The sequence below is a fragment of the Ruditapes philippinarum genome, unplaced genomic scaffold, assembly GCF_026571515.1.
Source record: "Ruditapes philippinarum isolate M1 unplaced genomic scaffold, ASM2657151v2 ctg101_1_1_1_1, whole genome shotgun sequence".
Lineage (NCBI taxonomy): Eukaryota > Metazoa > Mollusca > Bivalvia > Venerida > Veneridae > Ruditapes > Ruditapes philippinarum.
This window is the reverse complement of record NW_026857073.1, coordinates 862-28,432: the sequence shown is the minus strand read 5'-3', so window position 1 is coordinate 28,432 and position 27,571 is coordinate 862. Positions and strand designations below refer to the sequence as shown.

Below are 27,571 nucleotides of genomic sequence, written 5' to 3'. Positions count from 1 at the left end.
ATTTTGGTAAAATTTGGCTTTAGTTATTTTAACTAAAGCTAGATTTGAATTTTTTACTCCCTAGGACACTAAAAGAATACTTGAATTTGACTAGAATTGTAAAATGTCCTTATAAAACTGGAGAGAACATACTTACAAAGAGCAGTATTATGGAGAGTGTTAGTTTTATGGATCTTGTATTTTTTAAGTCATCAAGAGTTCTAAGCTAGGCATATTTTCTTTTCTTTGACAGATCTGTATGGAAGAATATGTTTAAAAACATTTGTTTCCCTTTGCTGGTTTTTTATTTATGATGAGAATTTGACAGTAACTAAGTGCAATGTGTGTGTTTGTATTCTGGGTACAGAATCCTGGAGCTCACTTTGAGCCCCTTGAATGCTGAGTCCCTAGAATGCTAGCTGCAATAATGACTTGTCTATGCCATCACTATTATTATACGGTATATGCCATGGCAGCCTGTAGTTTAGTTCCATGTAGTCTAACCAAGCTCTGTATTAATGACAGCTGCTCACCTGGCACAAAGTGAAAAAATAAAACTGCTCACCATCTGTTGAGCTGTTAGAGGCTAAATTACAGACAATTTTACTAACTTCTTTTTTTTCCTTGGTTACAAAAACACTGAATTCCCACAGGTAATTTTCCTCTATATTGTTTGTGTTAAGCATCCTTCAATCAACAGACTGGTGACCACTAATTAGTTACCAAATTGTAAACTATCCTTTCATCATGTGATCACTTTCATTTCCCAATGAAGCCTTTGTATTTTGTGAAGAACTCCACCTATGGCAAACATAAACTTGTGTCAACAATCAAAATACATTGCAACCATTATTGTTTAAAAAAAAAATTCTAAGCAATGGAAATTACTAAACCAGTCTGGTGTTTAAATGCACAACACAAATTGTGAACCTGGTGTCAATTCTGATTTATTACTACTTAAGAAAATTGGAAAAAATATAATTATTATTATATGACTTGTATGAAACCGCCTCCGTGGTCGAGGGGTTAGAGTCGATGACTTCTAATCCAGTTACCTCTCTGGCGTGGGTTCAATCCCAGGGAGATGCTTTGGTAGTTTAGCACGGAGGAAGGTAGTCTAGTACTGGTGTAACTCTCCAGGAACGATGGTTAGGAAACTACCCGCCTATATGACTGAAATACTGTTGGGAAAAGGCGTAAAATGAAACAAACAAACAAACAAACAAACAAACATATGACTTGTATAAATAAAACTGTGCTCTTCCCCAACCATAAAGGAGATATCATAAGTTTTGGATTCACAAGTTTGGTTTTATTCATGAAATGCCTTGTCTTAATTTTGTTTTATGCATCCATTTTTTTTTTGTATCTCCAATTAGCAATTGATACATTTAATTTTTATGATGCAGGCTAATATTGTAAAGTTATAAGTTTGGTGCTGCAATTCTTATCTTTCTTAGCAACATAAACCTATCTGTAACCATCTTTGTAACTTTGATTTAACCAAATACAGAGTTTTGATATTTATTTATTGATCTGGAACAAAATGAGAAAAATGTAACAATGTTTTTAAACTCTTGGGAGCTTAATAAGTTTCTCGTAAATATACAAGACTTTTTGGTATAAAAACACTGATTTTGAAAAAGTAGAGCTCAATAAACAAACAAACAAGAAAATAGATTTTTTTTTAAATGATGCTTTATAACCTTAAACAACTTTCATCACAATTACAGTTATTTTTTCTCCAACAATTTGCCAGTTTAGCTTTAATTCCTTATATTAAAACATGTATTGGAAACTGAAACAATTAATTGATTATGAATGGCAATGTTGATTATGAATAAATAAACAGCATATTAAGTTATCTCTACCTTTAGACATATATAGCTTATATTCTGACTGCCATTTAAATGTCAGGAAATTTTCACAGATCAGGTTATGTCAATATTATATAATTATACTGTATGTAAATAAAAATTGGGGGAAAAAAACAACAACAAAAACAAACAAACAAGAAAACAAAAACACAAATAGAAAATACAAATGGTAAAGGGCCATAATTCTGCTACAGATGATGTTTAAGTATGACAATAAGTACAAGGGCACTTAATTGGCAATCATTCTTTGAATGTTTGGTTGAGAAATGCAAAATAAATTGTTTGTGCTTGCACCTACCTGCCAACCACAAGTCACCAACTTTCTGTTGAAAACCTGGCTGACTAGCCTATTACACATAGCAACAATGATAAATATTTTTAGAGGATAACAATTTTGGGGTTACACTTCTTTGTGCCATTTCAATAGAGATTTTCCAAAATATTTTAAATAAATGATAATGTTCCCTATAAACAAACTAGTGTTGATGATAGTAACCATTTTTTCATAATCTGAAACATTTCAATAGAGCTATTTGTTGATAGGTGTACCCTTTAAATTATTGCAATAGTTATGATTAAAATGTTTTCCGTCACAGGTTGTAATTTGACAGATAAATTGTTGGTGCAATATGATTAGAAAAATCGTAACTTGTTTTTGAAACTGTTTAAACTTTGAATTAAGCTGTTATAGTGATAATAAAGATGAAAGGAATTTGAAGTAATAATTAAATAGGTACTTAAATACTGAAAATAATATTAGCATTTCTTTGTTTTCCGTTCTATTTTTGGGCGCTTTTATTTTACTTTATCAGTAAAACGTTCATAACTATCTGGAAGTATGTTATTACATGGTTTTGTAATCTCACGAATGTCATTATTTTCTTAAAATAAACTTTCTCAAATGGTTGCAGACAGTTACAATAGCATGTTAAGATAGCATTAATGTTTCATCTATGAGAGAGAGTGGAAAGGAAGAGTTTTCTCAACATGTTATGACCACACATTGTCTCCATCTTGAATCAAATATAACTTAATATTGAAGTGTACTTTATATTGGAAATTGAGGTCGTCAATGTAACTAGGATGTTACACAGGCTAGGGATGTCAAAGTGCCGTAGTGGTCCTTATGCGCGTTTGATTTTTCGCGATACTGATAAATAAATGAGAAATTTGTTCGTTGGGCCTGTCATATATGCATAGAAATGGAGTAAAAGTGATTATACTGGCTTTACTTATAGATTGTGATACTTCACTTAGAGAAGATGTTCTGTCTTGACAAATCATTGTATTAATAAGTTCACATAAGCTGATAAGCTTCATTTATGAAAATGGAATATTGATTCTTATGTTAAAACAAAAAAGAAAAAAAAGAAAAAAGAAAAGATAAAAATAGTGGGGAAAATCTATGCTGAGAAAAGATATTTGACTTGCAATCTCTCTGATACTGGTGACAGGAATCGTGAAATACTGCAAAATTTTACCCACTGCAGTGATTGGCTGTGATTAACTGTGATTGGAAATACAGTGGAAATTTCAAAATTAGACAGTTTTATGTGTTAATTGAATTCTCTTTTGTTTTAAATAATGAATGAAAGATAATGGCAGAAATTAATATATGAAGTGTTGTGATATAATGAATTTATTTCTTGACGTAATGTTGTTATAGGTTTTAATGTTTCAAGAATGCATTTCTGTGATTCATGAAATGTGAAGGATATTAGATAAATTGTTTCTTTGTTTTTTAAAGTTTTATGAATGCATGTTTAGGAATACATGTTGATCTCTTTTTGTAGACGGTAATAGTTACAAAACAAAACGCCTACACCATTTAAAATGAGGAAGGTGTGCTCCATGATGTTAGATATAGGAATGTTTAGTATATATTTTAGCTAACAGACAATTTTATGATGTAAGATTCAACAGTGCCTTACCAAAATGGTGATATGAAAATTTTCTAGAAATTTTGTTGTGACTTTCTTATATTTTTTGAAGTGTATGGAATAATTATACATTTACAAAATGACTAACGGAACAATTCCATCCGAGCTTGACCAAGTGCGTGGATTTATAGCCGATGCTACGAAAGAAGTAATTTTTTTTCTTCTTTATTTTGTACAAAATTTCATAACCAGATGACAATGCTGATATGTTAACTTATTTATCAATATAGAGATCAAAATTATGTATGATTAAGTTGTTTATTTATCCACCTCTCCCAAAATAGAGGAGGGATATGATTTTGGGAAGTGTCTGTCTGTTTGTGGCTGTTAGTCCATCTTTATGGAGCTAGAACTCAAAATTGGTTTTGAACTTTTTTAAATAACATTTTGTTAAGTGAAAAAAGAATGTAGTTTACACATTGCAAACAGCATTTACAATCCACATAAAATTACCAAAAATAGATAAAAAAATATGCAAAAATAGCTCTAATACTGGGTTTCATAATGTCACACAATAGAAATAAGGTAATAAATACTGAAAAATCAGACATTAATAGCGTAAAACATGAAAATTATATTACTTGAATCTTGAATATTTTTACTTTCATAAAATCTTAGTACTTTATTCTCAAGTTTAATTTTTTTAAAACATTTTTTGCATGCAGCTTTAACAGTAAACGGAACTAATTGAGAACAACATACTTCATTTCATAACAAAAGATAATATACAACAAAATAATTACTCCTTACTGTCCATTTAAGGCGTAGATCTGTATGTCAATCAGTCCTGAATAACAAGATTCTGTCAAAAGGTAGTTGAATATTTTCAGGAAGCTTGTAAAATTGATAGATCGCAATATGGAGATCATGCAAATCATTTTATTTTATTCCAATGTTGAGAAATTTGTTTGCTATGACAAAAATGATGATAAATTATGTAACTTCTGAGGCCTTTACACTACATGTTTTGATACTCGAAAGTCCAATTCACATGTTATATCCCATACTCTGACTTTGCTCTGACAAAATTATCCCCCTTTTTCATATATAAATCTAATTCTAGATCATATAGATACATTGAATGAGACTTCATAACTCTTTCTGTTATATTGACAAAATTGTGCCCTTTTTTACTTTAATAGAAAATAAATGTAGCAAATAATTTATTTTCTTCAATGTTTCTAAACATAACCTATACAACTTTAGTCAAGTCTTACAGATCACACAGCAAGGTGCATTTTTAGCTCACCTGAGCACAACGTAAAATTGACCTTTGATATCAACTGACCTAGATATTAACCAAATGACCTACTTTCTTGTTTTTTGATGTAGAGCTTTGAAATGGACCATATGCTCAGTTTTAAAACTAGATGTTTTGCTATTAGCTGACCTAGATTTTGACATAGTGACCTACTTTCTTGCTTTTTGTGTCGCCTCTACGGAGTAGTGGAGACATATAGGGATCACTTCTCCGTCGTCTGTTTGTCCGTCCATCCGTCTGTCTGTCCGTCCGTCTGTCTGTCACAAAACTTGTCCGGACTACTCTTCATAAACTACTGGTGCAATTTCATCCAAACTTAACAGGAATGATCAGTACCAAGTCTAGTTGTGTATATTGTCAGCATTTTCCGGTTCAATGATTTTTGTCAGAGTTATGGCCCTTTAATAATTTTTATTTTTAAAGTTTGTCCGGACTACTTCTCTTATACCACTAATGCAATTTCAATGAAACTTTACAGGATTGATCTGTAGCTCAAGTCCTTGAGCATATTGCACAGGTTTTCCGGTTGAATGATTTTTGGCCGAGTTATGGCCCTTTGATTAAAAGGTGTTTTTTTCTGTTAGTTGCCAGATACACAAAAGCTTGTCCGGACTACTCCTCATAAACTACTGGTGCAATTTCATCCAAACTTTACAGGAATGATCAGTACCAAGTCTAGTTGTGCATATTGTCAGCATTTTCCGGTTCAATGATTTTTGACAGAGTTATGGCCCTTTAATAATTTTTATTTTTAAAGTTTGTCCAGACTACTTCTCTTATACCACTAATGCAATTTCAATGAAACTTTACAGGATTAATCTGTAGCTCAAGTCCTTGCGCATATTGCACGGGTTTTCCGGTTGAATGATTTTTAGCTGAGTTATGGCCCTTTGATAAAAAGGTGTTTTTTCTGTTAGTTGCCAGATACACAAAAGCTTGTCTGGACTACTCCTCATTAAACTACTGCATCAGGATTAATCTGTAGCTCAAGTTTTTGCAATTGCCGGGTTTCGGGGTTGAATTTTGATTTTTAGTGAGTTAGGCCCTTTGATAAAAAGGTGTTTTTTCTGTTATTTTCCCAATAACAAAAGCTTGTCCGGATACTCCCATAAAAAATGGTTGCAATTTTATCCAAACTTTACAAAAGGTGTCCATACCAAATAAGTTGTGCACTGTCCTCTGTTTTTGTTGTCCAACTGAAATTGGCCATCATGAGGCCGAAAACATTGGTAACTGTCGCTCCCTTGTTTATAAAAGTACTTGAATTTTTTTTCACAAATTGAATTCATGTTTAACAAAATTTGAGTTTATATGATTATATGTTTAAATATGTTTAATACATCTATTTCCAAGGTAGGAATTTAGATAAAAAAAATGTATGCTAAATGTTTGTATTTATTTTTTTCAGTCGTTGGAGAGTACTCGGCGGATGATGTCACTATGTGAGGAGGTATGTAGCACCTAGTTGTAATAATCATTTTTATAACATTAAAAATTCATTGTTCTGTCCAATCTTTGGACACACCCCCACCCACCAAAAAAAACAACAATAATGATTTATGATTAATGTTAAGTACTTGGAAAAAAATTTATTTTTTAATTAGATAAATAACAATTCTGAGCTTTTGAAAGGTTAAAAGCATCACAGTTTTTTTACTGTCCATTGAAATAATATTTTGAATATCCTTTGTTATGTTTTAGTAATCCTTTGTCCTATATCTGTATAAATGAGTACATTAACAGGAATAATTTATGAGCCTCACCCAGGTTGGTTAATTTTGTACCCATGGCAGATGTGTTTTACACCTGACAATTTTGCTGATGAGGGCATGTTTAAGGCCAATCGATGTCTGTTGCTGTGGCAGTAGCTAAAAACAATGTAGTACTGAATCAAGAAATACCTTAAAGAAATAATATTATCAACCATTATATGACCGAAATACATGTACTTCTAAAACTGACCTTTAACCCCATTAAAGATAAAAATATGGTTAAATTATTGTTTCAAGAATCATTGCTGGACACTGAAAATGTAAGATTCAACATTTGAGCCGCGTCACAACAAAACCAACATAGTGCGTTTGCGACAAGCATGGATCTAGACCAGCCTGATGCGGATGCGCAGGCTGGTCTGGATCCATGCTGGTCGCAAACCCATTATGTTGGTTTTGTCATGACGCGGCTCTTATATAGAACATGTTATGTTTTTATTGCACCTTGAAAGTCTTGACATCCAGGAATGTTTCAGACGGCCATATTAAAAGCTATACAATTAACCCCTCTTCTCATTATTACAAAGATAGATAAAATGTTGAAAAGGTCATGCAAGATCATGTCTTTCTAATTGATTCATTTCGGGAGATCAATTTACGGAACTTGCAGCAGATTATTGCCGTTTGAGTAAAAGACTTATTTCGTATATTAGCCGTTGCTAGTTTAAAGACTGTTTAATTTCGGGGAAAGTTGATGCATTAATTGGTAGTCTTCTGTAGACACATCATATTAGATGAAAGGGCAGGTAATTAGAAAAGCAGCATTTTGCTGTCTGATTAGAATTAATAGGACAAAAATCAATGTTTTCGCACCGATAAAACGGCAGATGAGGCTGCAACTTTTATACCTTGCACAAGAATATGAGAAATTAGAGAGTAGAATGAAATCAACTTGTTAGTTACTGACTAAAAGACATTGAAAGTCTTAAATGCAAAATGACATTATCGAAATTTCTGATTTTATATGAAATAGAACCATTTTGCGACCTATCCTATAGGGAGATATTTCTGAGAATAACATAATTAAATGTAAATAAAACATGCAGACATTGTCTGCAAGGAGTATGATTTATCACATAAAACAAAACCTTGTGAAATCTCAACATCTTAAATCTCATACTCATATTGTGAAAATGTTTTCCGAAGAAATGTTTCCTGAAGAGAATTATAAAAACTAATGTATAAAACTATTGTCATCATGCAGCAATAACAAGATGTTTGTTAATCCTGTGTTTGTGAAAATGCCTGACTTCTTGCAAGGTTAGCTAGTAGATTGTGCTAAGGACTAGGCTCCCATTGTCCAGTGGTTAAGAGCGTTGACTTCAAACTACTTGTTGGTCAGTGTTATTGGTTAAGATCCTGTCAGGAATTATTTATTGTGAGGAAGCGCACAACTAGTATACTAAATTTTGGTGATTCTCCTCAAGTGCCCATCTGTGCTATTGAGAGTCAATGTGATGCAACAAAAATGAAACAGAATTAAGATTGAGATAAATTTCTAATCATTTCACGATTCTTCCATTCTTTTTCTAGCAAAATTAATCTTTGATTAAGATTAAGATTTGCTTACTTCACTACCTTTGGCACGAAAGTTTGCTCTGCAAAATATTTGAAGTTATGATATTATTTAATAATTTACATACAGAGGACATTTTACTTTTACAAAAATAAAATAGCAACTCATGTTGAGTGGTTTCCAGTAAAGAAAGGAATTGGTTGAAATAACAAAAACGTTTTGGAACTTGGCTCAGCTGCCAGTGTATATATTTGCAAATTCATAATATAAGTTAAACATTAGCATCATTTCAAGGTCACTCAATTTATTCAGATATTGCACAAAGGTCAATCTCACTCAAGGTCAAGGTCATGTACATGTACTATTATAACTGTAATGCAAAAGAGTCGGTGAAATTACCAGTTGGGAAAATAATATCATGATATTTGCACTTAAAGTTATTTGATTATTTTTCCAAGTTGTAATGCATTCATCTATTTAAGGTGGTCTGTATCCTAATTTTACTTGTTAAAATCAAGGATATATTAATTTGATGATTTGAAAGTAGAAATTTCCTGTACATGCTGGAAATATCAGTAACAACTTCCTTGCGCAATTTATTTCAATCCATTAACTGTCAATATGCTGTCACCTCATTATAAGCTAGTTGTGCAAGATATTTAAGAAGGTCACTTTGTTACATTATTTTAATTCTTAAATTAAGATATCTGAATGCCTAATGATCTATGCCTGTTACTGAATTCCAATTTGTTCACATCTAATTTCTAAAACCTGTTAGTAATTAAGCTTATGATCGATTTAAAACATGTTTTCCTTATTATCAATATCACTTAGACACCGAGGTTATGAATGTTTTAAACATTTCATAAGAATAAAATGTTGCAAAATTGATCGAACTGTTGATTTCCATTAGAAAGATATGATCATTGTACAAATGACCTATTAACCACCTAGCTTTCCATTCTGTTTGATTCAGAATTGTTCTGTGTTACAGAATTTATAACTGTAATAGCTCTTTGTGGAAGACAAGTTTTACAGGTTTGTCTAATTGGGCATGATTTAGATGATAAGACCTTTGCTTGAATCAATAAATATTTCCATAGTTTGAGACAGAACAAAAGACTGCTCCCATAGTTTTGGAGGGAATGAATCGTGGCTCCCATGGCTTGGGATAACACAAATGACTGCTCCCATAGTTTTAATTATATTATAATTGATATAGCACAACTGACAACTCCCATGGTTTTTGTTATGTCATGGCTTGGGATAGCACAAATGACTGCTCCCTGAACTAAGTCTGTTCCCATAGTTTGGGAGGGAACGAATCTTGGCTCCCATGGCTTGGAATAGCAAAAGTGACACTCCCTTAACTAAGTCTGTTCCCATAGTTTGGAGGGAATTATTGAATCGTAGCTCCCATGGCTTGGGATAGCAAAAGTGACACTCCCTTAACTAAGTCTGTTCCCATAGTTTGGAGGGAATGAATCGTAGCTCCCATGGCTTTGGATAGCACAAATGACTGGTCCCTGAACTTATGAACTTAGACTGTTCCCCTAGATTGAAAGACCCAACTCCTAGTTTGGAAGAAAAGGAATGATGGTAAATTAAATTATATTAGTCTGGAAAAGAAGACCATAACTATAACAAAGTTACAGTTTGAGATAGAACAAAAAACTGTATAGGTGATAGGACCATGAACAAACTGTTTCTAAGATGAGGCTAAAAAATTTGTATACATGTATTTATATGTTATATGTAATTTAGGATCATAATATTTTTATAATTTAGATACCTGATCTTATAAACATGTAATACATCTTCAAATAATTACTAGTTTATGGAAAATATTTTTGCTTTAATGATAAGGAACTATTTTATATGTCATTTAAATGTAGAGATATTTTGTATGTTAAGTAATAATGGTGATTAGTTATTGTCACCATGGAAACATTCATTATATTGATAATAGTATTTGTTTAATTTAGTTAAATCCATTGTGACATTTCAGACAGAGGTTTAGAATTATATATACATTATATTGGTTTATTTGTGCAAGAAAGATTAACATTGAGCCCACTGGTGACAACTGATTATGCCCATAACCAGTGCAGGCAAAGGTCCGTCAGCAATAATTCAAGTGCAGAGTTTTGTAAGACCTGGTTACATCAACACTTACATTATTCTTATATAAAACAGAAAGTAATTGAATAATTTTGATGTATTGCCTTCATTAAGGCCCTGTGGAAGACCAGAAGGTGTTTGATTAGTTACTTACCACTCTTTGGCCTACAGTCTTCAGATTTGGTGGGAGTGTTAGTAATTGCCAGAAGATGACCCAGTCTAAAGGTCACTCAATGGTCAAGGACTCTTTGGCCTAAAGTCTTCAGATTTGGTGGGAAGGTTTGTTATGGCCAGAAGATGACCTTCAATGATTATGAGGTCAAAAGGTCACTCAAAGGTCAAGGTCATTATGGTCAAGTTGTCTATAACCAACAAAAAGAAAATGTTTAATCATTAATTAGAGAAAACCTTGATCTACATACATCAGATTTGATGAAGAAGTTGCTCACACTCAGATTGAAAAATTGAGGTTAGTGGGTCAGAAGGGCATATTGTTCAGGTTACACTAAGACTTTGTAAACAGTCCATCTTAATAAAAATGACTAAATTGATAGATATTTAAGGGAGACATACAGGTTATTCACAATTTTAAGTTAATACCTTTGGCAGTGTTAGAAAGGCCATAACATGATTTTAAAAGCTGTGACCTTGTCAGAAATGTTGCAATGGAATAAGCTTACTTGCTCTTTAATACTCAAATTTAGAAGTTAACATATATGTATAGCATAATTTAATATAATATATTGATCTTGTTTGTGTCGCGACACACAGAGTAAAGAGTTAGCTATAAAGACTCTAGTCGACCTAGATGATCAGGGAGGTAAGCAACGGCGTTTTGTCGTTGTTTTTGTACCAGCCTTAGAAAATCCATGTCACTTTCTCGTACCCAAGTCAACTCTATTTCCTGATTTACCGTATATAAAAGTCTTCATTTATTTCAGTGTTGTTTGTATTTTTCTAAAAAAAAAAAAAATTCCTATTTTTTTTTCCCCCGAGTATTGTTACTGTGCATCCATTTTGATTTACATGTGTATTTATTTATATTTTGATATGTTAAAATGTTGATGAACAAAGCGGCAGATGGTGCAACTTGAAATTCTGATTGTTATATTTTGTACAATATTTCAGTATAATATAATTATTGTTTCTCAGCAAATATAGCAATATAGCAGCTTATTGTTTTTGAGAAATTTTGAACAAAAACTCCCCAACTTTTTTTGCAATCTATTCTTTTTTCAAAATTTGTTTCTTTTATATTTAATGAACTTTAATTAGTTAAAATTGCACCTCTTTAATTTGTTTGTCATTAAATGCAACAACAAAAATCTAAAAGAAAATTCCAGAAGAAAAATGAACAAAAAAAATAAGAATGGGATAATGCCAGTTGGAAAATTTATAAAAAAGAACAAATGTTTTTATGAACTATGATTGTTATATTTCATAACTGAAAGCCATTCTTGAAGGATTGGTGTTATACTTTTGTAAAATTAAAAAAAAAATACTTAAGTTTTATATTTGTACCGAACTCAACATTTGCCTACCCCCGGTACTTAACTCAATTTTGGAAGAGCATTAAAACATAATCCAGTTGTCACTGTATGATCATAGTAGGTCACTGGGGAAATTTAAGGAACAACACCCCCCCCCCCCCCCTTACAAAAAAAAAAGAAAATTCTATCGACCAACAATATATTTAAAGACTTTTTTTAAGATCAATATAAATCCAATTTCTTTTCGTTTCTTATTTTTGATTTTTGTTAGTTGTTTTTTTTTTACATATTTTTTTTTGTAGCAAGTTTTTTGGAAAGTAATGTGGAAAGAGTTGACTGGTACGACATAAGTTGATAACGTCCCTAGAAAAAGCCTTATGTCTACACTAAATAAGCCCTTGTGTTATAAAAGCTGTAGATTTGCATTCTAGACCACAAGCAACATGCAAGCCTTGGTGTTTATTATACTGTACAAACACCATCATTAACTCTCTCCCTTTAAAGTTCATAATGCTTTCCTAAAGAAGAAAATGATTTTTGGTTTTTGTGATGGTTTTTCATTATAGTTTTCTATAAATCTCAACATGGTGTGTAAACATTCGGACAAATTAAGTTAAAGCCGAAAAACTGAAAAGAAAATTGAGATAATTGTGACAATAATTAGAGATTTTGCATGATGAAATTACCATCACACCTTCTAATTACCATAAAAAAAACATGAACATAACTGCATGAAAACATGGTTAAAGCTTGCATGTTGTTTGTGTGAATATTTTGTGAGTGTTGAAAGGCAGACTGCTGTATCTGATGTGATTTAGAGCTGTACTGTACTATGTATGGAATGGTAAACATATATATGTATATAACTCCGATTTTCAGCGTGACTTTTATTGCTAAAAGGTTACATATACTATAGCAAGATTGTTTTGTTTTTGGAAAAAATGACATGTTTTGTTTTTGAAAAAAATGACATGTTTTGTTTTTGAAAAAAATGACATTGTTTACTTAGGGATTCCCAGGAAGGCATATTAAAATGCATTTTAAAACAGCATCATAATTATAATATATTTACCTTTTTGAATAATTTTGGCACTGACTTAATAATATCTTCAGAATACAGCCAGACAGGTTATTATGATTTTTTTTTACCATTTGGATGCTGTTAATTAGAAGCAACTTGGTCCGTAAGTCAGAGCAGAACGATCGAGATCGAAGGAATTATATGAATTCAGCAAACCACTTCTTAATTTAAACATGAAAAACATAAATATGAAAAAAGTATGTAACCTATGATAGTAAAGGTCATGATGAAAGGGACTATATCTTAGTAAATATCTCATGCTTTCCTTGTTTGCTCTTGTTGACTATGGTAGGCAAAAGAAGCAGGAATCACAACTCTAGTTTTGTTAGATGAGCAGGGAGGTAAGGAGAACACACTTCCGTACGGCTTTAATAGCCTTCTGTGAAATTTACAATCACATTTTTTTATATATATACTATCTTGAGGCATGGCGGAATGAACATATACCCTAAACTTGTTTGTATGTAGAAATTTTCTTCATTGACTTGACCTATTTACGGCATGGTCAACGCCTGTGGTTTTAAAGACTTAAAGCCATATTGTAAGCTATGACTTGCCAGTAGAGTTACTTGGGCATTATTATAATGTTCACCTGTGTTTTCCAACCAGTTCCTGTATTGTTTACTGCCCAACATTTAGATAATTATAGAAATCCAGCAATTCAATTAAAATTGAAAAAGAACATATTAAGCACAGTGTATGAAGTGATATTTCCTAAACAAATATAATTATAGTCCTGTTTCTTAAACCTCAGATCACATTTATGATTTCAATTTCACTGTTCTTTTTTATACAATGTAAAGTACAATTTTAGATTATCATTTTTTATAAAGCCAGACTGGCTTATCTGTGCAGTCTAACCAGGCTTTATTAACTGTTGATAGCAAGTGATGTGTTGACTGGTGATTTGAGTGGGGTATATGTTGACACCAGAAACAACAGCTTTGTCTGTCATTAAGCCATGCCTCTAAGAAAATATTTTCATTTTTTTACATCATTACTTTAAATTGCCTGAATATTGTTGTCCTGATTGTCTTTTTTCTCTCTGCCTTCATGTTGTATGAGCATCGTACTGCAAGTAGTATTGTTGTTGTTGTTATTTATAGTGCTGTTGTCAAAGCAACATTGTTCACAGATAAAATGTATTGTGCACTTCTTGACGATTTTTAATCTGTTCATTTTTACACCTGTCACACTGTTATGCAAATTTATTTAACTTTGCGTGCATTATTTTGATAAATTCTTTTAAAAAAAGTAAATGCAATTTGCTGTTATTAGTTTAGCTGTAATGTGTAATTTAGAAACTTGTTTATTTAATATATTTCTCAGTACATTAACAGATTTTATGAAAGGTTTTTGCTATTGAACAAATATTGAGTATGTTGTTCATGAGAAAAGATCATCAACTTAAACTTAATTAATTACAAGTTACAAGTATTTAGATTATGTCTTTTTTCAAAGAAAATCAAACTGCTGTGCCATTAACAAGAATGAATTGTAAACTTTAGATTTAACATTATTTGATATCATTTGCATTATATATTCCCTGCAAAGTCTTGTTTGCTTGACTTGGCCTAGTTCAAAGACACTTGTTTTATAGCTTTTGAACTTGCTCCCCAGGTCGTGAGTTTTTAGTCACTCATTAAATTTTGTAAAGAGTTCAGCCTTAAAACATCTTCTCAAAACATCTCATTTTGCATTTTTATAAAGCATGATCTGTCTTTAGATCTGCACTAAAAACTGTTTAAGTTCGGTTTTTTGGTACGTTTTAAGAGCTTAAGTACATTATATATTTACTTTAGGAACCAAACAAATCTATTCTGGGGCATATTATGTCCTTGGATACTCATATAAATTTGCACAAACAAATATTGTCATGCAGTCCTTTTAATTCTATCATTAATTTTGATGAGTGATAATGAACCTTAATGGCACTCTTGTTTTGAAAATTTGATATTTTGTTTTTCAGTGCTTTTATCACCAGTCTTTCTGTTTTCTTTGTAGGCTAGAATTTCTGTTGGTCTCAAGATTTTGTTTGATTAATGGTTAACTGCTGAAGAGGATTGCAGTGGATTGCCATAAAATCATGATTAATTGAGCACCATCCAACTTGTTGACAGCCACAGTTTCACTGTTTATTCTTAATATGATTATCTTATTTCAGAAATGTACAGTTTATTTTCTTGTAGACTTGTTTTTGTGAGGTTGTTGTACTGTGTTGTAGCATGTATTATTCATATTGTGTTACCTCCCTTGATTTCAGAGCCAGGACGTCGGTATAAAGACCTTGGTTATGTTGGATGAACAAGGCGGTAAGATTAGGGAATGGTGTTAAAGAACTAATATGTTAACATGGGGTTTATTGTTAGATTGTTTATGGTTTGCTGTGAGAACATGCAATTTTTATATAATCTTAAGTGACTTTTAAGAACAGATTTTCTGCTAAACGATTGCCTAAAGTGATGTCTAGAATAGATGCACTTAATCTAAACTAATGCAGCTGAAAAATGTGAAGGTCATCTCAATGATACAGTTACCTTAATCACTTCAATTTCTTTTAAAATGTAAGCAGAAATGTTACAGTCTTTACTTGTAGAAGAGATAGTAAATTATAAAAATAAAGGGTCAAGGTCAATCATACATACAATAATAAATGGTATTGTTAAAGGTTGAACATCTAAAGAAGTTTTTATTTAATCTAACAATGACAGTCCTTGTTGGAAAAGGTCTCAGTCTGTGTAATATGACTTAGGTCAAGGTCAGTGTTACAGTTATTATCTTTATTATAAAAAGTCATTGCTACCATGATGAATATTCTGAACTGATCAATGTCATTATGAAAGTTACAAAGATTATTATTATTAAAGGTCAAGGTAAATGGGACAATTTTTATCTGCAATGGTTCAAGATTAGTGTGAAAATCTTTACTGTAAAAAGTTGATGTTAACCTAAAATCTTGATCTTTACTGTCAATATTCAAGGTCAGTATGAAATTGATAATCCTTATTGCAGAATGGAAGGCCAAGGTCATTGTTAGAATTATAGTCCTTACTGTATGATTCAAGGCCAAAGTATTAGGGAAATGATTACCCTTATAAAAAAGTCAAGGTCATGTGAGACAAAGATTATTCTTATTGTGGAAGGTCAAGGTCATTGTGAAAATGATTAACCTTATTGTCGAAGGCCAAGATCAGTGTGAGAATGATACATTTTATTGTAGAAGGCCAAGGTCATTGTAAAAATGATAATTAATCCTTATTGTTGAAGGCCAAGGTCAGTGTGAAAATGATAATTCTTATTATTGAAATCTATGGTCATTGTGAAAATGATAATTAATCCTTATTGTTGAAGGCCAAGGTCAGTGTGAAAATGATAAATTTTATTGTAGAAGGCAAAGGTCATTTTGAAAATGATAATTCTTATTATTGAAATCTATGGTCATTATGAAAATGATATATCTTATTTTAGAAGGTCAAGGTCATTGTGTGAATAATAAATTATATTGTAGAAGGCCAAGGTCATTGTGAGAATGATAAATCTTATTTCAGATGGCCAAGATCATAGTAGCTGTAAATGTTTTGTTAGGGTTCTGTTATGATGTGTTACATCATTTTAAATGCAAAGCCTCATTTGAAAAGGTCATGGTCAAAGTGATTAAATACTTTTCTTAAGTTGTTATGAAACATAAAATGATTGCATACAATAATTATTTTTTTTAAAGAAGTAGCATAGCATTTTATTATAAAATCATTAAGTCAAAGCTCAATGCTATAACTTTGTCAAAGCTTATTAACCTTCTCCATTTTACTGACATTTAGAGCTAGCTATATTGATAAATAACATACCCTTATTATCATTTGTAACCCAAACTGCATGACTTTCAATCTAAATTATTCAATTTCTTGCTCTCCTATGACAGGAAATTAATTCCTTTTTTGAATTTTTAAATGTATTAATTTCTTAACCTGAACCTTCTTTCCTTGTACAGTAATTTATGATCTCTTAACAACAAGGTTTCTCTCAGCTAATGGTAAAAAATAGCTTACTAAAATATTAAGTCTTAATGTACTTAAATGTACTGCAATCTCAAAAACAAAACAAAAATTAATTCATTAGATTTCTGTCAAAATGTATTTGTTACAGGATACTAGCTGTTTACATGCACTATGTATACAGCCCTTGCAACATTTACACAATATCTGTAACAAAATCTTTTTACCAGAAACCTACTTCTGTGTTATTCATGAATTAGTTTTTTTGTTGCATCGGCTGATTTTTCATAGCATTCCTCATTCAAGCACAGCATTCAAGCAATTGGAAAATACATAAATGTCTCTTATTGTGTCACGGCAAATGACTTAAATCATCAGTAGATTACTAAATGTTTGTAGCCTGCGAGAATTAATCTTTTATCGAAAGACACAATCATTTCATGTCCATACTTTATTAGGTGTGCTGTCTACAAAAAAAACACTACAGTCTCTACATATCTGTTTTATTTTTCCTTTCATTGATTTTATTTTCTTAAACCGTCATCCTGCTGGAATCAGAAGTGGTTTAAGCCTTTGCCATCAGTACAGAGCCAGGTCAGCCTGCACATAGATCCGTGCAGTCTGACTAGACTCCAGACTGTTGGCAAAGGCCAACTCTAAATTTTCAATTTAATTTACCCCCCAAAATTAATAATGTACATTTCCAAAATTGGAAGCTGGACAAGTCCATTTTAGAAATTCAGAAGGTTAAGGGTTCAAGTTTATAAGGTCTTCATTAACAAGCAGTCCTGTATAAAGTGAAAAAAAGATAAGAGACAAAATTACTCCTATTTTCTTAGAACTAGTTTATTTTTCCAGGAAATTTAATTTCTGGTATCAAAGTTAGAAATCATGCAATCTTCCATTAAATTTTGAAGGAAAAAAATCTCAGTTCCTCTTCAAAAGAAACAGGGTCAGCATGTCAACTTTTCCTTTTAAGAAAGAAAATGCAGTATAATTTCAAACATGCTATTTAAAGCCTTTTTCTGAAAAGAAATGTTTTGGTTTGCTGCTGTTTAAAGAATTATTCTAAAGAACTATTATTAAATTTTTCCTTCTGTAGAAATACTGTTAAATTAATGCACTTTATAGTACAAATGTACCTGATATAAGAGAATTATATAACCTTACCCATATATTTATTATGAATATTAAATCAGTCATTGTGACCTTTTTCAGTTGATATGTTGCAATATGCAGCTTGTTTAAATTAATTTCTAAATATAACTTGAATGACAATAATGACTTGTTTAAGCCACCAGTTTACCATTTGAGCTGCGTCACGACAAAACCAACATAGTGAGTTTGCGACCAGCATGGATCCAGACCAGCCTGCGCATCCACGCAGTCTGATCAGGATCCATGCTGTTCGCTTACCAACTCTATTACAAGTAGAGAAACTAATAGAGCGAACAGCATGGATCCTGATCAGACTGCGCGGATGTGCAGGCTGGTCTGGATCCATGCTGGTCGCAAACGCATTATGTTGGTTTTGTCAAGACGCGGCTCATTTATTCTTAATCTTTGATATTTTGTATTAAATTTTCAAACTCATAATAAACTGTTTCAAATATAAAATAGCAGGAGAAGTAAATTTTATAATATCAGCTGGGTTATTATTAACTGAAGGTACAACATCCACTAATTGCTTGTGTAAAAACACCATCTTCCTTAGCTCATCAAAATTAATGGTGTATTTTTGTTTTATCTGGTTATATTATGTTCATGTCCTTGATCCAGCAAGTGGACAGTGGCAAATTTGTACAGCCCTCACAGTGATGGATGTTTCACCTTCAATTAATATTATATATTGTGAATTATGTAAGAAGACATCTTCTGTAAACAGTTTTATGATACAGATTATTTCTGTAGAATGAAACTGATGTTTGTAGAAATTAACTAAATTGTTTTGGATATTTTAGAGCAATTGGATCGTATTGAAGAAGGCATGGATCAAATTAACACGGACATGAAAGATGCAGAAAAAAATCTCGAAGGCATGGAGAAATGCTGTGGTTTATGTGTTCTACCATGGAAAAGGTAACATGCCATGGAATTTTACATTCGCAATTTTTCTCTGAGAGAGGCATTTGCTAAGAGAGGCATTTGTAAAGGCCTATGTCACCTGTCATTTAAACATCAAATGTTTAAAGAACTGGCTTTGACAATTCATGTTTTATACTTACTAGTATTGTTGTAAAGTTAGCTCTAACAATGAAAATATGCTGTGTTTAGTACTGATATTTCTACTAGGCAGTGAAGGGATATCATGACCCCTCACATCACTAAATATTTTATATAGATGTCCATTTCTGGACAAAGTATTCATACCTTCAGGGAAAGAGATGTCCATTTCTGGACAAACTATTCATACTTTCAGGGAATATTTTCAAAATATTTATTGACTGAATATTGAACAGTATAAACCATGATCAGATGACACAAATGTGTCTTAAGATCTTGGTCTGCACTGGTCGCAAAGATAGTCTCACTTGTGGCTAACAGGCAAAGAGTTAAAGTAGAATCAATCTTCTCTTAATGCTTTCCTGATGTTACAGGTTAAGCCCGTCTCACACAAAACACGGTTGCGCACACGATTCCCATACGGTATACTCGGTTATACACGGGTTGACTGGTACGAGTTTGAGCTCCAACCGTGCTTGTGGTCTAGTTGGCACGAATTAGACTCGAATATAGCACGAGTATGTACGAATTGAGCACGGATATACTCGGTCAAGCAAGGTTTGAACACGATTTGGATACGAATACATACGACTGTTGTACGGTTCCAAGTACGGTCTAGTACGGTCTGGTACGATTAAACACGACTTTTACTCGATTTACTCGACTTTCACAGGGTTTACATAGGGACCCGCCGTTTTTTGTTCGAGTTAGGCTCGAAATATCACACATTTGTGTATGTTTTGATATTAATTAACCCATTTTGATGACTTAGCTTCATTAAATTTCGAAATTTCAACGAAGAACACTTATATATAGATCATTATAATACTGCACGTTTGTAACGTCGCTTTTCATTGGATATGACATACCACTCCAACTTATTGACCCAACTTATTGACCCTGATAAGCTAGAGGCCCAACCGGCAATAACCGTGTCTCCCAGGGATTCAGACTCCAGTGCCAGCTCGGTGGACTAATATTAACATCAATAAATGAATAAAAAGTGAAGCAAAGTAAAATGAATGTGTCTTTTTTTCTGTTGTGTAGCGGTTGCTTGAGGGTCCACCGAGCTGGCATTGGAGTCTGAATCCCTGGGAGACACGGTTATTGCCGGTTGGTCCTCTAGCTTATCAGGGTCAATAAGTTGGAGTGGTCGGCGGGCCTGGATGGCTCTTCTTGTATTCCTTCTATGCGTCCAAAACTTCTTCTTTGGATACATTCTAGTGTGATGCAGCAAGCACTCTTGGTAGGGTGGCAGCAAGTAGTTGTGTTTTTTTGTACAGTTCTTGCTGACGTAGAGGCCGTGTTAGACCGTACGAGGCCGTGTGAGACCCTATATACCCGTACTTCACCGTGTCGGCCATGTATGTTTCGTATATGAACCGTATTGGTCGTATGGCGATCGTATGAAACCGTGTGTGCACTCGTTTGAATCGTACCGTGATCTTGTGACATTCGGGTGTTAATCGGGTGTTGGATGTAGGACTTGGGGACGGTCTCGAACGATTCCATACGATTTATATACGACCTTGATACGGTTTAGCTCACTCGTGGAGTGAACTTCACATACGGCTGTATATACGGTCTCATACGGTCTCACGGTCTCTTACGGTCGTGTACGGTCGCTTATACGGTCATACACGGACATGGCATCCGTACCAGTTTTTTAAAAGTTTTAAAAATCATACACGGCTTACACGGATACACTCAAATGGCCCGAGTGTAACTCGGATAACGCTACAGTTAGTTCGGTTGTATGTACGGTTTACACGGGTGGCCAACCGTGTAAGCCGTGTGTCCTGTGTGAGATGGGCTTTAAGAGATGTTTCAATTTTAGGACCAATACTGTAGTATTTTGTGCAAGGCCAGATACAAAATTAATGATATAATACATTGTTTTCACCCAATAAAACAAACATTTCTTGTTTCAGCACATACATATAAACTGAGTGAGCCTTTTAATAATGATCATCTAATAAACATTTTTACCATGTAAAAATTGTTATTGACCTTAGATTGTTGCTTTGGTTTACAAGAAATCACAATTATTATAAGATTTATGACAGGTGGGTATAGACCCTATTATCAAGGAATATATGAAAAATGCTTTCTAAATTCCTAGTTCAATCATGGTAAATGTCATTCCTTTATGAATGTCATGAAAAAGATGGAAAAAAATAAATCAGTTGAATTTTAATTTAAGTTGACATTTTGTGACAACAGCAACAATTGTATTGAATTTTCTCATACTGACCTTTAATTGTATCTTGGTTTTTGCTAATGACTAATATATTTGCAGAGTAATTTGAATATTCTTGTATATTGGTAACAACATTATAATGGGGGACTCCTCTGAATTATTCATAGAAACTCTATGCCCTGCATTGATTCAAAAACAAATATTAATTTGGTTACAATATTTGCTTTGGATGATGCAGGGAAAAAAATTATCATATTTAAAGAATACAAGTGATATCTGCCTTGTATTTGCTTTGTAAAATTTACCAGAAAATGAAATCTAAGAATAGATTTGATTTTAATATTTTTTGGCTTATGAATGTATTGGCTTGTAAAATTATTAGATTTATATTGATTAAATGCCTTATAAATTTTGTAATGGTATAGTTTCATTTTTTGGCAAGGCAGACACGATCTTATAAAAAATATGAAAAGAAATTTAAAGTATAATAAAAAATGGATTATTTTGCATGACTTAAAATGAGTCAGTTAGAACATATGGGTTAATAATATTCAAGTTCAGTACTTTATGCAAGACGAGATGGAATTGTTTTCTTTTCAATTATTGTAAGAGATCAATTTAATGGATTCTTCATGGCTATTACAAGATCCCTGAGTCTGAATCATGTGCCTCACTTCCTTTGCTTGACTCCTGTGAAGGACGCAATTTTTTTTAATGATAAGATGCCCGATTTAACCAGGGACTTTAGATTCTTGCCTTTGAGGAAGATATTCAGCTAGCTTATAGAACATCGTTGATTTTACTCTGGTGCCTGTTTGTGCCAGAAAAAATGCACAGAAGGGCACCTTAGGTCTTTTCCCCAGTAAAGCTGGTAAGTCGCCATATTATGATCTATACTATGTTGGTGCAACATAAAACTCAACAAAAAAACAAATGGGGTATTGAACTAACTGTAGAGGTCTTATTGACCAACTCCAGTACACACTTCTGCCGGCATGGTTGAACATATTGACATCTTATTCTCTCTGCCACAAGTAAAGATAGAAAAAGTGCATTTTAACTTAAGAATTATGAACAAAAGGTACAATGTGATTATTTTAAAATTCAAAGAGGATTGTTAAGGTTTTGATAATTATGTGATTCGTTGTATATCATGTTAGAATTCCCTTACAGAGCCAAAAAGTTTGATGATAAAGGTACATGGAAGGCAAATGAAGATGGAACGGTAAACACAGATGGCCCGCGTGTAATGGTTGGCGGAGAAGCCATAATGTCAGGGGCGTTTGTAACAAAGTATGTCATACACATGACGGGGAGAACACGCATGTGTCACAAGTGTCATATTTCACTGTTATTGTACTTTTATATTTTTCTTGTTTTCTTTGTTTGTATTCTTTTATTTTTTTAATTCTTTATTTGGCTTTTTTATGTTTTTGAGCATGGTTTTTCAGATCTAAGAATTTTGAGAAGAGCAGTGACTACAACAAAACTTGGAAATCCTCCGAGGATGGTACGGTAAACACTAATGGTCCTAGGGTGATTGTAGATCAAGGAAATGGAGTTGGTTCTTCAGGGGGCTTCATAACTAAGTATGTTTATAGGCAATATCCTACTATCAGAATTACATCATATTACCGGCACCATTTCCCACACTAAAAAAAATTCTCATCCCTTTCATTTCCGTCATTTTTTGGTTAAGATAAACTCATATGGTTGATTAACTTGTCTACACTATATCAGAAAGGTCTCGTGTGTGGTATCAATAGAAGTGGACAAAATGGTCAGTAAATGTGCAGAAATCCTAAAATGTCTCGATAGAATCTAAAAGATATGTGAATTGAATGTCTTTAACAAGTCGAAAAAAGAATTGTCTGGGAATTCTATCATATTTGAGACATATTATGAGCACAGAAAATCAGAAGCACTTTCTATTCCATATTCCTTGGTGTATTGCCAATAACTTGCTTTATATAATGTAGGCAAGTAGAGTATTAAGAGATCTATCAGTCTCAATAAGGGTTAATATAAACATATAATTTGGACACATCAATAATAAAAGTGGTATAGTTAGTAGAGGATTTTAGGGGCATTTATCTCAAGTATTAAGCCTGCTTTATTTAGGTGTCATCAAGAATTCCTTGCCTTTAAAGTATTTCCATCAATATTTCCTTTCCTACAAAAATCTAAAATGAAAATAGAAAACAACCAAAAACATAAGGGTTTGACTGGCTCCAGCCCCAGACATTTTAGAATCTTATGTTTTTTTGTCATTATAGTAAACACAATATAAATAATTAAAATAATCAGGCCCTTTCATTCTTTATCCTGATCAACTTTTAATTTTCATTTGATATCCAAAATATCAATAATGGACATTGCTCGAAATTCATTTAACTAAATTAAGTTATTCCATTTTAAATCTGCACATTTTTGTACCTATGGTACTTTATAAAATCATATTTTTTCAAAGAAACGTTTATTAGCTCGACTATTCGATAAGAATAAGTAGAGCTATTGCAGTCACCCGAGCGTCGGCGTCGGCGTAACCACTTATGTTAAAGTTTTTGTAATAGTTCAAATATTTTCAAAGTCCATAGACATATGGCTTTGAAACTTTGCACACTTGTTCACCATCATGACCCCAACCTGTAGACAGGAGGAGGTAACTCTATCAAGCATTTTGACAGAATTATGCCCCTTTTTCGACTTAGAATTTATGTTAAAGTTTTTGTAATAGTTCAAATATTTTCAAAGTCCATTGACATATGGCTTTGAAACTTTGCATACTTGTTCAACATCATGACCCCAACCTGTAAACAGGAGGAGGTAACTCTATCAAGCATTTTGACAGAATTATGCCCCTTTTTCGACTTAGAATTTACGTTAAAGTTTTTGTAATAGTTCAAATATTTTCAAAGTCCATTGACATATGGCTTTGAAACTTTGCACACTTGTTCACCATCATGACCCCAACCTGGAAACAGGAGGAGGTAACTCTATCAAGCATTTTGACAGAATTATGCCCCTTTTTTGACTTAGAATTTACATTAAAGTTTTTGTAATAGTTCAAATATTTTCAAAGTCCATTGACATATGGCTTTGAAACTTTGCACACTTGTTCACCATCATGACCCCAACCTGTAAACAGGAGGAGGTAACTCTATCAAGCATTTTGACAGAATTATGCCCCTTTTTCGACTTGGAATTTACGTTAAAGTTTTTGTAATAGTTCAAATATTTTCAAAGTCCATTGACATATGGCTTTGAAACTTTGCACACTTGTTCACCATCATGACCCCAACCTGTAAACAGGAGGAGGCAACTCTATCAAGCATTCTTTTTACTATCAAGCACTAAGAATAGTCGAGCGTTGCTGTCCTACCGACAGCTCTTGTTTTTGGACTACCGAACGATTTTATTAGCAGAAATGATAACATTGAATGAGATAATACGTATTATCTGACCAAAGTTGGCAGAGTGCTATATAAATGTCCAGTTATTGACCAACAGCTGAGAGACTTTGGCAGAGAGAAAGCGTTTATTGTTATGGCCAGAAAACATAAAAATCATTTATAGAAAGGGACACTTTTGAGAGAATACAGAATATCTTTCCTGTCTAGACTTCAAATCATCCTATAATTGTCCAGCTCTCTAATCTAGTCACACTCGGAGAAAGAAAAAAAAAGAGAAATTGTATTGAAATGCTTTCCAGGAATGTTCTCTTAGATTGGCTGCACTCTACCGTTACTTATTTGACAGTGTTATTTGAATGCATTTATACTTTATATATAGGCAATGTGAGAATAGGGTTATTAATGATGGTCTATACATAGAAATTTAACGTTTCATTTTGAAAACAACGAAAGTTGATACAGTGGCTTTTTGTGATTATTTTAAGATTAACTGTAGGCAGGATACTGTTTCTATATGAAATACCACTGTTAATAAATTGCTAGCTAATTGACAAAACTTTTCTCATTAGAAACTGGTGTCATCTTAACTAGACACAACGTTAAACCTTGCTAGTCACACAAAAGCTGCCTGATTAAAACAATTTAGGAACTTGAGATGAATAATTAGTTATTTTTGCTCCAAACACCGCTTTACGTAAGCATAATCATCACCGTGCAGGGGAAAGGATATTGATTACCATTTATTAAGTTTATAACATTTTATATTACGCAGTTTAGCAGACACTCATGATCAAGGTAGACCCGGAAAAAAAGTGTTTTACTCCTTTTCATAGATGTTACTGTTTCATTTTTTGTGTCATTTTTACATTTGTTACACGTTTTTGTGATTTTTAGCACAATTTTTTTTTCTTAGTATTTATTAAATTTTGAAGTTTTGATAAATGTTTATTCTGTTTCAGACGTTTATGTGTTTGAATGATCATAATATGTAAAAATCTGTCAATAGATTTATTTAAATCATTTGTTATATCCAGAGATTGATTTAAATCACTTGTAAATAGCATTCATTATACCAACAGATTGATTAAAGTTCTTTAATTATGTATTATACCAATTAATTCAATTGATTAATGTTACCAATACAGTTATTCAGATCATTTATACAAATGATTTGTTATTGTATACCAAAAGGTGGATTCAAATGATTTATTATATCAATAAATTACTTCAAATGCTTTCTGATACCAGTATCAGTAAATTAATTCAGATGCTTCATAAATTACTGAAAGATTCATTTAATGATCTGTAATACCAAAATAATAGATTCATTTGATTTACTATACCAATAGATTGCTTACAAAACCATTATTTTGACTCAGATTACTTTTTAGACCAATAGATTAATTCAAATGATTTATCAAACAAATACCAGTTGATTGCTAATACTGATAGATCAATTGAAAATATTTGCAATGCCAAAAAGATAGATCAATTTTAAAGATTTGCAATACCAAATAGATAGATCAATTTTAAAGATTTGCAATACCAAATAGATACATTAATTTATATGATTTGCAGTACCAAATAGATAAATCAATTTAAACGATTTGCAATGCCAAAAAGATAGATCAATTTTAAAGATTTGCAATACCAAATAGATAGATCAATTTTAAAGATTTGCAATACCAAATAGATAGATTAATTTATATGATTTGCAGTACCAAATAGATAAATCAATTTAAATGATATGCAATGCCAAATAAATAGATCAATTTTAAAGATTTGCAATACCAAATAGATGATCAATTTAAAAGATTTGCAGTACCAAATAGATAGATCAGTTTAAATGATTTGCAATACCAAAAAGATAGATCAATTTAAAAGATTTGCAATACCAAATAGATAGATTAATTTAAATTATTTGCAATACCAAATCAATAGATCAATTTAAAAGATTTGCAATACCAAATAGATAGATCAATTTAAACGATTTGCAATACCAAATATATAGATCAATTTTAAAGATTTGCAATACCAAAGAGATAGATCAATTTAAATGGTTTGCAGTACCAAATAGATAAATCAATTTAAATGATTTGCAATGCCAAATAAATAGATCAATTTTAAAGATTTGCAATACCAAATAGATGATCAATTTAAAAGATTTGCAGTACCAAATAGATAGATCAATTTAAATGATTTGCAATACTAAAAAGATAGATCAGTTTAAATGATTTGCAATACCAAAAAGATAGATCAATTTAAATGATATGCAATACCAAAATGGTAGAATATCTTGATTTCTAGATTAATACAAATAAATTAATTCAGATAATTCTCTGATAGATTGATTGAAATCGTTAATGATAGATAGATTGGTTTTAATGATTTATATTACATATTGATTGATCCAAGTTAATTATTTATGTATCCCAGAAATTGTTCAGGGTCTTGAATATGATCATGATTTGATTTAATGAATAATATTATTCTGAGTGGTTAGGATAGGTTTCTAAAACAATGTTTTGTATATTTGAAACATTATTTTCATACTATATATACCAGTGAAGTTAGAGCAAATATGTTCATACAAGTCATCAATACAAGCTAGGCAACATCAGAAATTATTTTGTTACTTACAGTTTAAATAACAAAGGCGCTTCATCAGGAAAATCTAAAATGCACATATATATATTAGTTACACAT

At 32.1% G+C, this 27,571-nt stretch overlaps 1 protein-coding gene across 1 annotated transcript in view; it reads left to right on the top strand.

Moving 5' to 3' along the window:
- Positions 1-23,041, top strand: part of LOC132748669 (synaptosomal-associated protein 25-like) — a gene marked incomplete at its 3' end in the record, with an annotated part of 41,849 nt that extends 18,808 nt beyond the window's left edge. Inside the window, 4 exon segments of the mRNA XM_060738280.1 lie at positions 6,466-6,507; positions 15,301-15,349; positions 18,991-19,108; positions 22,904-23,041. Of these exon segments, the coding sequence (XP_060594263.1) occupies positions 6,466-6,507; positions 15,301-15,349; positions 18,991-19,108; positions 22,904-23,041 (347 nt within the window).
- Positions 23,042-27,571: the final 4,530 nt, after the last annotated feature.